At 41.9% G+C, this 18,267-nt stretch overlaps 1 protein-coding gene across 1 annotated transcript in view; it reads right to left on the bottom strand.

Moving 5' to 3' along the window:
• Positions 1 to 12,526, bottom strand: part of LOC108784751 (heparan sulfate glucosamine 3-O-sulfotransferase 3B1-like) — a 30,286-nt gene extending 17,760 nt beyond the window's left edge. The window contains exon 1 of the mRNA XM_018553638.1: positions 12,014 to 12,526. Coding sequence (XP_018409140.1) covers positions 12,014 to 12,381 — 368 coding nt within the window. The 5' untranslated portion in view covers positions 12,382 to 12,526. The remainder of the gene's footprint in view (positions 1 to 12,013) is intronic.
• Positions 12,527 to 18,267: the final 5,741 nt, after the last annotated feature.

Here is an 18,267-nt window from a genome sequence, read left to right as displayed (position 1 = left end):
GGGGCTACTTTTGTTCCCCATGGTCCCTGTGTGTGTTGTAAAGTAGTCACCGCACCAAGCTCACTCCTGTGATGGACTACAATCTCAATATAAATTAGTAAAATAAAACATGAGATTGAAGTCCATCCCAGGAGCTAGCTTGGAGCGGTGACTACTTTACAACACAGGGAGCATGGTGAACAAAAGTAGCCCCCCTCCAGAAGGAAGGAAAGTGTCAGCACCAATTCAGAGATGATTTGAGGATCTACAGCCGAGTGATACACAAATAATATCCATTGGAGGGAATTTATCAAAACTGGAGAAGACAAAATCTGGAGCAGCTGCGCATGGCAACCAATCAGCTTCTCTCTTCAGTTTGTTAAGTTTTGAAAATGAAAAAGAGAAGCTGATTGGTTGCCGTGCACAGCTGCTCCAGATTTTGTCTGCTCCAGTTTTGATAAATTCCCTTCAAAGTTGTTAATAGTTAAGGTAATTGCGTTTAAGATTTAATTATTGAATTTAGTGTCACTCTAGGCACTTAAGGTTACATTTTTAATGATCATTGAACTTTGGAGCAGCCAATAACTTACAAGATTATTCGATCCAAAGTTACAAATGTTCAACTTAAAGTGTAACTTCCTGTAGCATCTAAAATGTTCTTGGTTCTAATAAATGTTTTTTTGTTTTTTTTTATATTATATGATCACATAAAACTTGTCTACTCTTCCTAGATATAGACGCTCCCACGGGTTGTGAGAGTCAATGCTGCAATAGGGAAATGATAAATTGCACACTGGTCATGACAATACCGTATAATAAATACAAGTAACTAAACAAAATAAATAAATTGCTTTTACAACTTTTATTTTCCTAACTTTGTTACAACAGGTGAAAAAAAAATGTAGCATGATTTTTTGACCCAGCGACACTGCCAGAAATAACTAAGTGGGGTATACTTTACAAAATAAAAGACTCTCAAACGTCTTATAAGATTGCGGCGTTATAAATGGCTCATGCCGTAATGTATCTACTTTCCGTCAGTCATGGTAAATATGAGAATTTCAAGTGGGTGATGTTAGAAGTGCATAGCCGACACTTAAAGGGGAGAAAAAGGAAGGACAACGTTCTTATGTGTACTCTGAGACGGGGCAAATATAATAAGAAGCATATACGTCACTGAAAGTGCCTCCGAAATAATCTTTGCTTTGATTTTTTTTTTATCTAAATGCTAATAAATGGTTACTTAGTTTCCTAAAAGTTATTTAATTATCTACATACTTTTCCCTTATTATTTACTGTACTTGGCATAATGGAAAAAAAAATGCTGAATTGAAAAATTCAGTATATAATTTGTGCAGGCTATAATATTAGTTTTACTTTTTTTAAATTAATATTATTGTATTTATTATGTGGATTAAATAATTTCTGACCGCAATTCTATGCCACAGTTCATACTGAACCAGCAGTACTAAAAAATTTAAAATTATTTTGGCACCAAATGAAAAATGAAGATAAAGACATTGTGGATTTTTATGTAAATTTTTTTTTTTTTAAGGCAATGTTGATATTATTTTAACAAGTGTAATTTAAGAAACCATAAGAACTGCTGAATAATGTAAAATAACTATACCATTAAATATTAATATCGGATTTAAAAAAATAAAAAAAAGTTTAAGAAGAGGGGAAAATGAAAAGAGTAATGAAAAAAAATATATGGAAATGTGGTATGAATTTAAATGGATGGAAAAACGCATAAGTAGATTCATTTGGTATACTAAAACACCTCTTTTAGTCAGTTCACTTTTTAGTCAACTGTTTAATGAGAATCAGGAAAATGTTGGCATCGTGCAAGATATTCATTTCCAAAATAAATATTATGGATGTTAAAGTGAAGAAAAAAAAAATATCACTTTGGAAGTTTATATAGTTAAGAAACGAGCCGGTTTATATTCAAATCAGTTGGTTTATTGGAGATAGAATTGGCAGAGCTTGCCGTCCTTCTTTTGCCCTAAACTGTGAATAATGCGGTTGAGGTATGTTTAAGGTTAATACAATAGGTAATGTAAAACAAACCTACATTAAAAAAAAAAAAAAAAAAGTTGAATAAGAAAATCTGCAACATATTATGGTCTAATCCTGCACTTTTTAAATATCTATTAGCTATATAAACAGGTTTAGTGAGCCAGACACGGAATAATCTTCTTTCACTGATTGTTTAATAGTGAACTATTGCTAGTTACTGCACTCTCGGCAATATTTCTGCACAAGCTTCCTTAGTGGACCCAAATACTGACTGAGACGTATGTACTTGTCTTCTGTTGTTGCAAAGCCCTTTGAAATTAGAGGTTGAATTTTGGTTGCCTACGGTCTATAGGAGACAGGTGCACTTTAGTACCATATGTAGTATCTTTTTTTTTTTTTAATTAGATCCATAGTGCATAACAATGGCAGCAATGGAAAAGGGGAATAGTTTCCATCTTTGCATGGCCTGCCTGTGGTTTAGGCTAGGTGCACACATAGGCGACACCTCACCGTGCGGCAATGGTGCACGATTCTGTGCGGTCAGGAGTCGCCGAGGTGTGAACCGATCGTGCTGTGGGTGCCATTATTTTCTAATGGCACCCCAGTCGCACCAGGCGGATCGCGCAGTTTTTCTCGCCGCGATTCCAAACTAAAACAGCGTACGTTGTGTATCGCAAAACAAAAAGGTACTTGTACCTTTTTTCTGCAATTGCCGCGCGGATGTCACCCCATTGAAATCAATAGGGGCCTCGTGACAATAGCTGCCTGCATTGTACAGGACCGCACGATCCCAGGGAGCGCGTCCCGGGTGTCATGCGGTGTAATGCAGGTGTGAACCTAGCCTTACACAATGACGGTGGCCATTTTGTAGGCCAAAATTATACAGTTGCAATTAAGTCAGGATCCCTAATCCAGGCCACTGAATTTGTATGCCAAACATTTAATGCCTTGTATTTAGGCATTAGTGCATCACAAAGAGCCGTTGTGTTGAAAAGTCCAATTGACTTTCAAGGGAGTCAGTCACTGAGTGTTAGAGAACCTCAACCAGAAGCTGTAATTCCCTGCCTCTTGAGATACTGGTTCTGGGGCTCTCTATCTATACTGGAAGTCACTTCTCTGTCACTAGTAGACTCTCCAGCAGCATTCATTTGAGGCTTCTCAGTTATTCCTTCAAATATTAGCCACCTCGAATTAAAACCTGTTATGAAACTGCTATTGTAAATGCAGGTTCTCTGCCAGTCATTGCTGACCAACTGGCTTGGATACTTTTTAGTCAATGACCTGAAACAAGTATGTCATAAGTCCTCATCATTTTTTTGGGGTGATGGGTTCGCATGACAGCAAAGGAGGTAGCAGGATGGAGGAGGTAGAAAAATGGAAGCCTCCATGCTTTTTTTGTCTCATGCGCCCAGACATCTCACTGCTATGGGTTGGGATTTAGAGCGGTTGGAGAATTCAAGAGTCAGCCAGCCCAATCTAGAAGCTGGCAGGTAGATTTTAGGAGCATGGGGGTGTCACGGAGGACAGCAGTTTTTAGACAGTAGCCCATTGTTCTCCTATGAGAGGAAATGATAAGAAAACATCTGTTGAAATGCTAAAACTATGGAGGGGCTACATGCGAGAAACTGAGTTCTGCTGTAGTCAGGGCTCAAGGAGATGATGGAGCTGTAGTTTAAAGATGAAAATATTAACGGCAAGCACAGAAGATGGCGTTTTATGTCTAATGGTGGCCATACACGTATTTCTTTGTTATCCATCTAGTTACGAATGATTGCAGACAAGCGATTCATCATCAATATCGCTATACACGGCTTTACTTAGAATTTGCATCATTGTTTAGTAGATCTGTTCTACAATCAGTTCTCTGATACATGGACAGAGATTTTTTTTCAATTGGTCAACAAAATTCTGCCATGGTCAATTGACACAGCAGAGTCGAAGTCGATCCATAGCTCTCTAAAGCGATCTTCTCTCTGGCTTGTGATATTTATTCAGTTTGATCAGTTTGGCCGCATTGAATGATCCATTGAACGATTATATGGACACAGGAGCGGCAAACAGTGATGCAGCTACAGACCATGTGACCTAGTCCTGGTGGCAGCTCAGTACAGTGAGCACGCCAAGCCTGGCTGTTCAAAGTTTGACTGTTCCATGCCCTAAGGCAGCAGGAAAACACGACGTCATCCAATACGGATTGTGCTAAAGGAATCCCAGCTTGCACATTGAAAACACTGTATGAATGTGAATATATTTTAACTGCCGTCATATAAAGTTCATCTTCCCATTGGCAGAGCTTTGCTCCGGCTCTTACCAGCGCTACTATTAATGTGTTTAGTAACAGCTTCTTACAATCCCCTGTCACACTCAAGTCTGACCATATGCGGCTGCTTCTGCTTGGTGTCTACTGTACATAATCTAAGAGTGGCTGATTTTTATTCTGAATATGATTTAACAACATTTGGGGGCAGCTGTCAATCTTCAGTTTTCCCGTTTCTATCACTCTTAGTATCTCATAAGCAATACTGTCAGAAAAAAAGGTGTTGCCCATAGCAACCAACCAGCCCTGGTTTAATGTTTAAATCTGGCATAAGAAGCATAAATGGTTGTCAGTGGCAGCACAATTTGTGCTTAGTTACTTCTGATCACAAGAAAGACCTTATCCACGTTCAATTGTCAAAAATACCCTCAGAATGTTTCCTCGTGTATTAAGCTGGCGGATCTTATGTTAGGTTAATACTTTGATTGGGATATTTAGTGCATTGGGAGGGGTGCAGTAGGTGGGTAAGATCCTTATTACCCCAAATCTCTCACAGTGCTGGTTACACTGAGAATGGACAGTGCCAACGGCAGTAGACAATCAACCCTTACAAGCTTATTCAATTAGTCAGCGTGCATAAACTCCCAACAACCAATCAGATTGAATTGTTCACTCTGATTTCTAGTTACATTGTGTTAAGGTGGCCATACACCTAGCGAATATCAGCCGATTTTCGTTTGCGAGCGCCTTTTCGTCCGATATTCGCAAGGTTGATGGGCAGTGTACAACCGCAAATACTGTACAATCGATCGACTTTTGACTTTCCAGCAGGCTAGAAATTTCGCAAGGCTGGTGGCGTTTTCGTACGGCAAAAATCGCACAATTATCACTGCCCATGTGCAAAAAAAAAAAATCTGTGCGGTCAATTAACGAAATTCGTCCAGGTGATTTCTGCTAACGACCGCTAATTGAACTGTGAGATGGTTGGTGCATGGTGGGGCCGCTGTACGAAAATCGTAGGACGGATCGATCGGATGAAAATATGCGTCCGATGATTGCAAGGTGTATGGGCACCTTTAGGGTGGCCTCACGGGGTGTTTTGATTCTTAGCTAACCGATCTGATTTGCTGAGTGCTATAAAAATGATCCTAAGTGAACAATACAGATACAAACTAGTACTACTTTGACTCATACGACTTCTGGAAAAATGATTTGTTGTTCCCGCTAAAAAGTTCTACCTACGCCACCAAATTTACAACCGGCATTTAGCCTGTTCATGACCTGAGATCGATTTACATTTTTCAATGTTTACACAATCCTTAGACCAACAATTGCTCTTTTGGCTGGTTTTGGAAGCACATCATCACTGAACTTTTCATTACATTATTAAATTTATATTATATCTTCTCATCTTACGACAAAAGATTGCCGAGGATTTCAAAATAAGCTTCAAATAGGATACATTACATTAAACATGACATTACATGGAACATGACATTTTTAAACCTTAGTCTGACCCATCTACCGTACAATGCTCCTTAATTTCCCAGCCTCAGGATACCGTTCAGCAACGCTCGCCACAGTTACTTAGCAGAAATAACGCAAGTTAACAATTCCTATATTTTGTTTCTGTACTCTTTAATTAGCTTTACACATTTGAAATCCTATACTCTCGTCTTTTGGCAGCATCAGTCTATACCCAGGTGCAGCTATAAAGCTGACAATTTAAGTCAAAAATAGATATGGTGAAGCTTTCACTCATATTGTTCTCTGTCATCTGAGAGTAAAAATAACTCGCTACTAATCTAGCCAAGATGCCAAAATGTACATGAATTTGTATATTCAAGAACCCTTTTACTGCCCAGTTCAGGGGCCCCTGCCCTACCCTCCCTCACATATAGATAGTGTAGCTATAGAATATAGCACTCTCCCTGTCTGTCTCCACATGTCTCTGTTCACCTCTCTTTGTCTCCCACCTTCACGTCTCTCTCTTTGTCTCTTGGGGTCTCCTTCTTGACTCCCCCATCTCTCTTCTCCTCTCTGTCTCTCCCTGTCTCCGTCCCCATCACTCTCTCAGTCACCCATTTCTCTCTTTGGGTCTCCCTCCTGGCCCTCTATCGTCTCTCTCTGTCCACCCCATGTCTCCCTCTCTCTTTGGGTCTCCCTCTTGACCCCCCCTTCTCCCCCCTATCCCTCTTTTCTCCCTCTCTCTGTCCCCCCATGTCTCTCTCTCTCGCCCTCTCTTCTATCTAGATCTAGATATATATATAGAATGTATGTATATGTATTTAATATAATTAGGCAATAACTAAAATATAGTTAATTTACGTATTTTAAACAGTACTGCTCCAATGTTGGAGGAAAAGTTTGTTAAGTCAATAACTGTTACTATTTCAAGGCACCTTACGTCCCCTGCAAATAAACACTGACACCAACTTGAACAATCTACTGCGTATACAGTGGTGAGAAATGACCCAAACTAACAGCACACTTTGCATGGACAAGAAAATGGGACTTAATAATAAATACCACTTTTGCTTCAACTGTTATTTTGCCCCCAAAAGAGAAAAAACAGCATCAAGTAACACAACACTGATTTTTTTGTTTTCATTTTTTGCAACAAGTTACAATGCCTTATTGCCAGAACAATTTAACACCAATATAATCTGTTCGTTATGGCGTCCTGTCATTATTGCGCCATAACCTGTGTAAAATCGAGGAAAAGCCACTACGGTCATTCCATAAATTTACTTTTCAGAACTCTACATAAAATTTCCAGAAAAAAAATATTCTACTTGTGACCTTAACAATAATGTTTTTTTTTTTTAAATTTTAAGAGCAAAAGGGCAGAACAAAACATTATTATGACACAGAATCTTCCCAAGGCATTTTTTTTGTGTGTGTGGTAATGTTCACATCCCTGTCGTAACAAGTCTCCCTTTTTCTTTTCTTTTTTTTTTTCCTTGCCTTTTCTTTTGAAGCAAGATTAAAGACCAGAGAGCCTTGTGAAAAAAATAGTTACTTTAACACTATTCTTTTCATGCAAAAAAGAAAAAGTAAATAAATATTTATGCGCTTCCCCTTTCAGCGCTACAGACGATACTTCATGCGTTTCTCAATTTTAAAAAAGCCAATGTTTAAAATGGAAAACAAAAACATCAAACATTCCACAAAGAAGGAAGAAATTCTTAAATGAAATCAAAGGGGAAACTATACAGGAGTTGGAAATATAAGATTAAAAACTTGCTGTTAATTCTGTGAAAGGGGTTTCTTTAGGATTTCTTTTTTAATTATTTTTTTTTTTAAATTAAATGCAATTTAATTTTTTTTTTCTGCAGCATAATTTTAAATATTTCACTCATAAAAATATTTAGTGAATTAATAAAAGTAATGTTTGAATGTTACATTTTTTAAAACAGAATTTAAATGAAGGTAATTAAATTTTAATCTTTAAACTTTTACATCCCAGACATATATCAACTTTTTACATCCTAGACGTGTATATAAACTTTTTACATCCTAGACTTATCTCTAAACTTTTTACATCTTAGACTTGTATATAAAAACTTTTTACATTCCAGACTTTATATATAACCTTTTTACATCCTAGACTTATCTCTAAACTTCTTTTTACAGCCTAGACTTTATATATAAAATGTTTTACATTCTAGACTTATCTCTAAGCGTTTTATATCCTAGGCTTTTTTGGGAAGGGTATTGAAACTACATCTTTTAACTTTCTTTCTTTTCTTAAGACATTAAAGTTGTTGATTTATTTTTTTTCTAAGTCTTTGCATGCCATTCTTTCCCAAGTCTTTGCATGCCATTCTTTCCCATGTACTACAGTCAAACAGTAAACACTGGGGTTGATTTACTAAAGGAGTAGAGATTGTTCACTTTCTAAAGTTGAATTTCAACTTAGTGAAAGTGGTGAAGCCAAGTAAAAATCCACTTTGCACAGAATACCCAATAATGTGCAAGGACAGTGAAAAAAAAGAAAAAAAGGATTTGTAGTGTTATAATGTCTAATCTCGTGTCTATTACCCTCCCAATTTTCAGCAAACATGGAAACATGGCTGTTCACGCCCTCCCCGATCAAAATCCACTTTGCACAGAATACCCAATAATGTTGCAAGGAAAAAAAAAAAGGTTTTTTTTGCTTTCACATGATTGAAATGAAGATTCACTTTGCGAAGTGCACATGATCCACTCCTTTAGTAAATCAACGTCCCCGCCTTAGATTATGTGACACAGGACCGATATGACTGCAAACATTTTGACGTTTGTTATGCGTCCTCGGGATTCTATTCGTCCCAAGGCGATAACTGTTCTGTGCTGCAAATAACGTGAGGCTGCAATGCCCCCTTATTCTCAACAGGGATCACTGCAACTCTATCCTTAGAACACGCGCAGCTCATAGGGCTACGATAGGCAAATTGTCTTCTATATAGTCACACAAAATAATAACCCTAAAAGAAATTGAGCCAACTGAGCGGTTTACAAAAATATAATACCAAACACTTTTTTAAATACAAAAAGCGGAGTATAAAAGAAATAAACCAGGAACAACAAACACACGCTCCAGTCATAGAAACTGATAGCGATGCAGGCTTCCCAAGCCAAGTCCATATTGCAATGGTGTATTATGAGTGAGCGGGTCAGTCAACAGTAAGTGAATTTAAACAATATTGGGACAAACATCGATATATGTAAACAAAAAGGTTAAAAACAAAATAAAAAAAAAGGGGGTCAATGGAGCACTAGGCCCTTTTTTCAGCCATCACTCTCCTATGTTTCTATGAGCATCCCGGACCGAATTACAATTCATTCTTAGGGGAACTTTCCGGCTGCTTTTTTTGTTTTATCAGATTAGGTCTGAGCCTTACAAGAAGCGTATTTGTGCAGTAAGTGGCGCTTACAGTCTCCTCCATCTATAATGTATGGGGGGGGGGGATGCATTTTGATAAAAGGACAGCAAGGCCACACAAAAGTGGTCTGGGCATGAAGAAAGGGAAAACAAAACAAAAAAAATCAATAGTTTATTGTTGCCTAATTTCAGCCTGCAATAGAAATCCCTCAGGGCGGCAGACCGCAGGCCTTTCCCCAAATTACAGATTAGAATCAAAGCACGGTTTAGTTATTTTTTTTTGTGGTATTATTTAGTTTTAGATTGTAACGCACACACAGACCCATTTCATCTTTCAGATAAAGGAAAATGCTTTCACTGAGATCCTCACTGCAATCTTATAACACGCTGGATCTATTATACCACATCTAAGCTCCCGGATCAATACCAATTGGGCCATGTCTGGCAGGGGAGCCTGTGACCCCTCTCTGAGAGCATGTGTGTGTGTTACACGGCTCTGATGATAAATTATGAATCTTTACAAAGCAATCGCTGACTGTTAAAGGAAAAGCCTATAGAGAGCCCTCAATCCCCTGCTGCCTGCACCCTTATCTTTGAAGAGAGAGAGGCTTGTAGCAGCAAAGGCTTGGCTTGTCGAGTGTCCCCATGGAGTGTGTATGGGAACAGGAAGATGCGGGTTGTTAGGGGTAGGTGAAATGCATTTGAATGGGATCACCTGACACAAAGCCAGACTTCAAATAAGCCTGCTCTGCTGCGGAGTGCGTAGATCACAGCCGGGCATTCTACATACGTGGCTTTATCTATATGTCACTTTCATAGCATGCTGGGCGAGTGTTTGCCACTCTTCCCTTTAAGTGCCGGGCTCCTCCGATCATTTCCACTAGCCTCATAGAATTTAAACATTTTCCTCATTTTGTGTGTTTCCTCCAGAAAATGTACTGGTAGATGAACAGGCATTCAGTAGAAATGGCCCCATTGTATATCTGTAGGGCTGCGGTGGAGATATTAGCTCTCCTTGCACAGGAATTGATGTCAATGGTTCAGCACCTCGGAATATGTCGGCGCTATACAAATTTCAGGAAATGAATACACAGATTATTGATCAGGGTGCATGAAGGTGAAGACATTGTAGAGCCGAGGGCTTTTGTTGCATTATATGCGCCATTGCCTTGATTGATATTTCGCCTAACATGGTGGTGAAGATTCAAAAGTAATTTCTAATGACCATTGTGATAGCAGATTCCCCACAGGCTGGAAAAGTTTGTCAGTCAACAGCACACGGCCAATATAAACTGTACATGTAAAGGGGAGACCAGCTGAGGCACTGGATGATATTCTGTACCAGTACTTGGGTATAACTAGAGACACTCTGGAATTAAAGCAGCCGGGAGATATGAACAGCTAATATGATCTGAATGCAACGTTCAATACAACAAGGACTGTATTGTGCAGATGTTCAATGGCCACATCCAGGGACATTAAAAGACCCCTGACAGTACCTGGTGATTGAATCCATCTTTCTCATGTATTACATTGTATCCGTGTATATAGACTGTTAGAGCTGCCTATATCAAAAGGGGGGACCTGTGTGTGCTATGATTGTGCACAGCAGAGTGAAATCCTACTACACCCATTCATTTCATACATATAGGTATAGAGGGAGAGAGAGAGTGAGAGATGACAAGAAGAAGAGAGAGAGGGGATGATGATGATAGAGAGAGAGGGGGGATGATGATAGAGAGAGAGAGAGAGAGAGAGCGCGAGAGAGAGAGAGAGAGAGGGGATGATGATAGAGAGAGAGAGAGAGAGAGGGGATGATGATAGAGAGAGGGAGAGCGATAAGAAGAAATGAGAGGGAGATACAGAATGAGAGAGAGAGAGAGAGAGAGAGAGAGAGAGGGATGATGATAGAGAAATAGATAAGGAGAGAGAGAGAGATGATGATGATGAGAATAAATGAGAGGGAGATAGAGAATGAGAGAGAGAGAGGGATGATGAGAATAAATGAGAGGGAGATAGAGAATGAGAGAGAGAGAGGGATGATGAGAATAAATGAGAGGGAGATAGAGAATGAGAGAGAGAGAGGGATGATGAGAATAAATGAGAGGGAGATAGAGAAAATGAGAGAGATGAAAGAAACAGCAAGTGATAGAGGGAAGGAGAGAGGTAAGAGACAGATGGAAGGTACACAGAGGAGAGGAAGAGGATGTGGCAGAGAGAAGGAATAAAGGGTACAGAGGGAGAGATATATAGAACGATATACACAGGTAGGGGGATAATAAGGAGGATATGAAGGGTAGGAGGCAGAAGCATAGATCTAGAGGAATAGATATACAGAAAGATGGACAATTATATAAAGAGATGGACAAGTATATAGAGAGAGGAAATGAGAAAGATATAATGACCAGAGAGGAATTAAAGAATACATGTATCTGGGAGATGGGGAAATAAGGAGCATAGAGAGAGAGAGAGAGAGAGAGAGGAAAAAAATAAATATATATATAATGGGCGATCGATATATAAAGGAGTAGTAGATGTATAGGGGATAGGGGCAGTTATAGAGAGAGGACAGAATGAGACTATAGAGATAGATATGTGACGGTAGTTCTATAGAGGGAGATGAATACAGATCTATGGGAGATGGGAAGTTATATACAGAGACATAAGAATCATATAGTGTGCAGAGCTATAGAGGGAGACGGGAAGCGTCGGAAGATTTTGTTTGGAAGGTTGCGGTCCTGCCATAGACACACACACATCGTACACACCTGCATACCAATCCTGCCATAGACACACACACACACACACCTGCACACCAATCCTGCCATAGACACATCGCGCACACCAATCCTTGCATAGACACATCGCACTCCGATCTCCCTTCTCACCTGTACCAGTCGAGTCCCTTGTCGTAGTTCCGATCAAAGAAGTGTGGTTCGGCCCCCACCGCCCTGATGTCGGGGTGCACCCTGAGGAACTCCAGCAGAGCCCGGGTCCCCCCTTTCTTCACCCCGATAATGATCGCCTGGGGCAGCTTCTTACCCCCGGACCCGTTGTAGAAGGTGGAGATGGACCCCCCGTCCTCCGATCCCCGGGGCTCTGCACGGAGCAGTAGCTGGGAGAGAGGACCGGGCTGTGCGGGGAGGGAAGCGCAGGATCCGGCGCATGAATAGAACATATAGAGGCAGAGGATGAGCATGGTGCAGAGAGGCAGCACAAGCCTTCTTCTCAGAGAGGACACGGGACTGGCATCCATAGGGGCATCATCATCATCCAGCACCCCCAGCCAAGGGAACCTACTCCTTCCACAGCTCCATCACAATCCACACAGAGCCCAGCTGCCATAGATCCAGCACAAGGATGGACATGACTTTCTCCTCTCCCAACCTTCCTGCTGCGGCTCCTACTCACTACTGCTTTCCTGCAGCCTGCTCACTCCCATCCATGGCAGAGGGGAGTGGGAGGAGCCTGAGACAGGCAAACCTGCTGCCCAATCACAGCCTGGCACCCTATGCAAATTAGCCATTTGTTGATAAAGGGCAGCCAGTAAAATGAGGGAGACTGGCAGCTTTCTGTGTCTTCTGATTGGCTGCTTGTCCTATATAGAGGATGGATGCTGCAAGACCTGATTCAGTTGCTGGAGGGGGATGAGAGGAGACAGAGAGCTCTTTCAGTGCTGTCACCTCTCAGGAAAGGCACTTTGCAAGGATAGGATTTCTGCATTCATCCACAAATCAAAAGCAATTCCTAAAAAGTCTCCACCCCAACCTGAGCTGTTCTGATTGGTTAGAAGGGGTTAGTGAATTTAGCACACATTGCTCCCATGAAATACATTGGGGTTCATTCCCTAAAGGCGAAGAGACTTCACTTTTCAAGGGAACTTTCCCTTAGCTTAGTGAATGTTTTGAAGCTCTGCTGACTTCCATCATCCAATCATGTGCATGCAAAAATACTTCTATTTCCCTCGACCTGTGACCGGTCACTCAGGGTAGCGGCGGATCATGGAGCGACTTGTGCCGTGTACATGAATACTGAATTTTGTAAGGGAGTTCTCACTTCGCTTGGTGAATGTGGTGAAAAGTCACGTTGCACAGAATGCCCAATCCTTGCACGTGATTGGGTGACTTTTCACCACATTCACTAAGCGAAGTGAAAACTCCCTTACAAAATTCAGTAAATGGACCCTGATGTATAGGGATGCACCAATACCGATACTAGTATCGGTATCGCTGCCGATGCAGAGTGTTTGGGCAAGCATTCGTACTCGCCCAAATGCTCCGATGCTTAGCCCGATACTTCCGGTATCAGGAAGCCGGGCAGCTCGTCATTAAACACTGCCTGGCTTCCTGATTGGCCGGGAAGCCGGCTCTATGCTCTCTCGGCACTTGTGATTACTCGTGTAATGACGCGCTGCCCGGCTTCCTGATTGGTCGGAAGCTGGGCAGCGCTCTATGCTCTCTCGGCACTTGTGATTACTCGTGTAATGACGCGGCGCCCGACTTTCTGATTGGTCGGGAAGCCGGCTTTATGCTCCCTGGTCACCTCATGGCGAGGCCGCATGGAGCCGGCGCCTTGGCCAGTCAGGAAGCCGGGCGCTGTGTAATAAAGCAGTGCCCGGCTTTCTGATTGGTCAGGAAGCCGGCTTCATGCTCCCTGGTCACTTCATGACGAGGAAGCATGGAGCCGGCTTCCTGGCCAATCAGGAAGCCGGGCGCCGCGCCTTTACACAGCGCCCGGCTTCCTGATTGGCCAGAAAGCTGGCTCCATGCTTTCTCGTCACCTAGTGATGAGAAGCATGGGGACGGCTTCCCTGCTAATCAGGAAGCCGGGTGGCGAATCATTACACGCCGCCTGGCTTCCTGAATGGGACTTTACGTACTTGGTATTCGGTATCGGTGAGTACCGGAAAAAAATATCGGTACTCGATAGCGAAATACCGGTATCTGTGCATCCCTACTGATATGTACACGACACAAGTCACTCCATGATCCGCCGCTACACTGAGTGACAGGTCACAGGTCGAGGGAAATGAATACAAACAACAGTATTCCAACTATAGCAGATTGATTGGCAATAAAAATTAATTGCGCGCTCGTCCTCCCGATCCCATCAAAGATCCCAAACTCATAATTAAAGCCATTTATAAATCCATGCATTGTATACAGCCCGTCCGCAATTATCGTCATCGCTCCGCCGTTCTCTGCTGAGTTTTAATTCAGCTCAGCGTGATCAATATTGCTTTTCTGTAGAGAGAGAGAGAGCAGAAAAAAAAGTGAAATAATTTAATGTTGAGATTTTAATCTGTGTAATAAATTCGAGGGACAGGAAATTCAATAATGAGTACAATCATTGAAACGAGGGAGGGAGAGAGAGAGGGAGAGAGAGGGAGAGAGAGGGAGACAATGGCTTGTTTGGTAAATGCCGAGTATTTGTATGCAAACGGAGTTTTAAGTGCACGGTATAAATCGGTCCATTTAATAATTTAGTGCCGAGGTCTCCTCTCTAAGTGAGTTTAGTGCTGGGAATCAATATGCAAAAGGGGTTTTTTTTTTCTTTTCTTTTTCCCCCCATCGCCTTGTGGGTTTTTTTTGTTGTCTTTTCTCTCTGAAGGGCTGGAGAGCTTTTTAAGTCTCGGGCTGGGTGAGTGCAGCTGCCCGCTCGGAAGATGGATGTCTTTAGAAATGTACAATTATTTATCTAACATGTCCATTGAGAAGTGACATGTTCAATATGCTGCGTGCATGGGGGGGCAGATCTGAGGACCCATGGGGTGTTTATAGAGAGGGATGAGTATTATATGGCTGGACCCCCCCCCACCACCACCCTCCCTCCTCTTTCCAAAATATATAGATGTCTGTCTATACATGCATCTGCTTGTGTGTTCTTGTATAATGGTTGTATGTTAGCAGTTCCATGCAAAGTTATTCTTGGGATGCAGAGCCGATCAGTGGCGTCACAAGGGGGTTACGTCCCGCACCCGGGTGAGACCATTGCAGGGGTGACACCAAAATGACTAACAGTCGACCCAATATAAATTGTAGCCGCACTGGTGAATGTGAACCCCAATGGACTTCTCTTATTTGCTCCTTTTTGGTCTTTTAAATAAACCATTGAAAGTGTTTTGTATCTGATCATGAAGTGTAAAATATACCTGTTGATCCTGCCAGAAATCTTGTGAGCTGATAACTTCCTGTGCCCTCTGCCTGTGCTGTTTAATCAGTTCTCTCTGTGGACTACAGAACATCCCCTATGCTATGTAGAGGAGGATGTTGAGTGTTGTTGTAGCTCTTTGATAAGTGAAAAGAATATACCTGTTGATCCTGCCAAAAGTCTTGTCAGCTGCCAGCTACAGAACATCCCCTGTGCTATAGAGATGATGATAGTGTGTTGTTCTAGCTCTTTGATATATAAAGGGTTGCACAGATACCAAGTACAGTACTCGGTACAAGTACGAGTACATGTACCGATACTTTTGAGCTTCAACACTACACTAGAGAAAATTTAAAAAATTAGTAGGCCGCTGTCACTTGTAAGTAGCACACGGAGCTCCTGGGATTTGTACATCTCTGTTTTAATGTACGATTTTGTTTTTATAAATATAAATAAAGGGAGGCACCGATACCAGTTTTGCAAGTACGAGTACTGGTACTTGCCGAGTACTTGCAAGTACGAGTACTGATACATTTTTGTTTAGTGTCATGTGACAGTTTTTCTAAAACAATGCAGACTAATGATTTCAGGACAGTGGAGGAGCGCCAGAGCCAGGTCCCAGCTGCAACCGCTGCAATCCTGGTAGTTCTCATGAAAATGCCAAGTATCGGCACTGGTATCTGAACTGGTATCGGTGCATCCCTAATAAAAACACTATACCTGTTGATTCTGCCAGAAGTCTTGTCAGCTGTCAGCTACAGAACAGTTTTATAATATTAAGGGCTATGTGGGGATGAATTGTGTGAGATTGTGATGGTTCAGTGGTTAGGTTGAGGTGGAATAGGCTTCCCTGAAGAGATGAGTCTTTAGGGAACGCCTAAAGGTAGTCAAGGTGGGAGACAGACGACAGACAGAAGTTCCAGAGGATGGGAGAGACTATAGAGCAGGGGTGCCCACATTTTTTTGGGCTGAGATCTACTTTTCAAATGACAAGCTACAGGAGATCTACCAAAGGACAAAAACCTCCCTCGCTCTCCTGGCTGTCTCTCCTTGCTCATCCTCCTGGCTGTCTCTCCTGGCTGTCATTCCTAATTTTCTCTCCTGGCTGTCTCTCTGCGCTCTCTTAGCTATCTCTCCTTGCTCTCTCCCCTGGCTGTCTCTCCTTGCTCTCTCCCCTGGTTGTCTCTCCTTGATCTCTCCCCTGGCTGTCTCTCCTTGCTCTCTCCCCCGGCTGTCTCTCCTCTGGCTGTCTCTCCTCTCTCTCTCTTTCCCGGCTGTCTCTCCTTGCTCTCTCTCCTGGCTGTCTCTCCTTGGTCTCTCTCCTGGCTGTCTCTCCCCGCTCTCTTTCCTGGCTCACCTTGCTGTATTCTGCAGACAGTGTAGTGCAACAGGCTGTGTAAACTAATATTCTTTGATGTAATACAACCAGCAGTATCCACCAGAAAGGTGTCGGGGAGCTTGGCTCAGCAGACTCGGACTAATAGGTAATCATGTGTGCACAGCTAAATAAATATACCAAAATGGAATAAAGGGGCCGCCATTCACACCCTTTGTGATCTACCAGCATCAGCTTTGAGAGCTACTGATAGATCACCATCTACCTAATGGGCATCCCTGCTCTAGAGGGGTCCTGGAGGGGAGCATGGGAGGAGTTGACAAGGGAGCTAGAAACTAGGAGGTCTTGGGATGAGCGAAGTGGACTTTCCATCTCTTGTGTAAGTTGTGTGAACTACATAAAACATATACAAGTGTTTAGACCTCTTCTATCACTTACCTGTTACATCCTATTAAAAAAAAGTATCATTTATTTCTGCCCGTAGCATATTTTGGAGAGTTTGTAGTCAGATCGGAGATAATGGATCTCAGGACTTCGTATGGGGACACATAAGTGGGCGGTTTAGTAAACTTAAAATACTTTTTTGAATTCTAATGGTTTCGTTTCATCTTTGCTAACAGGAGGTGAATGATCACATACATATGAAGGGGCTTCAGGAGCGGATCTCAGCCTGAGCTGGTTTTAAAAAAGAAGACAAAAGGGATTTTCTGCAAAAAAGGATTTCAAAGAACTTTGTAAGGTAACTTGAAAAAAAAACAAACAAAAAAACACAATGTTTAAATGTGAACGTCTCTGCATCCGTCTGTCGGTGATTATTTATTGAGTGGGGGATTGTAACATTGGCTGCAACTGGTAGATAGATGTGAGATGAGGATTTATTATAGACCTTCGTGTATGTAAAACCCAAATCTTTTAGTTAAAGTGACATTAAAGAATACATTTTTTTCCCTCCCCCAATGTTAGTGTAAGCATTTACCTCAAATGATGTCTCTTAATCTGATCTTCTTCTTCTTTCCTGACGTTTTCAGACTCCTCCCCAGCACTGCTTCGGGTCTCCGATCCAGCGCTGACTCCTCTGTGCTTGCTGGCACTTCCTGTCCCACGGTGTCTGCATGCCGGTGCACGCTGTCCATAGACTTACCTTGTGTCTCTCCTCGTCTCCCAGACGAAAATCTGAACCGCGCATGCGCCCGCCCCAAGATCCTTTGCGGCCGCCCGAGATTTTTCAGATTTTTAGACGGGAGCGCACGGCGAAGACACAGGTAAGTTTAGACCGCTTTTAAAGGGTTTTTATTTTAAGTTTTTGCATATATCTACTGCTTGCGAGCCTTTATATATGCAAAACAACCGGAGGGTTTAATAACCCTTTAACAGTTTAAACTCTTCACTATTCTATCAGGTTATTATTTTGCTTCCTGTGTCTCCAGCTGGAGAGATTTCCCTTTAAAGGGTTATCAAAGCCCTGCATGTTTTTGCATAGCAAGCAGTTTATACATGCAAAATGATTTAAAAAAAAAAAAACTTTTTGAAAGGGTTAACACTTACCTGTGACTCCGCTGTGTGCTCCTCTCCGAACATCTGATGCCTCTTCAGTTAGGCATGGGGCAGGGTTAGGTAAGAGGCATGGCCAAATGAAGCTGCTCTTGTGACAGCGCA

The sequence above is a fragment of the Nanorana parkeri genome, unplaced genomic scaffold (assembly GCF_000935625.1).
Source record: "Nanorana parkeri isolate BGI_ZX_2015 unplaced genomic scaffold, ASM93562v1 scaffold126, whole genome shotgun sequence".
NCBI lineage: Eukaryota > Metazoa > Chordata > Amphibia > Anura > Dicroglossidae > Nanorana > Nanorana parkeri.
This window is presented reverse-complemented; position numbering and strand designations above follow the sequence as displayed.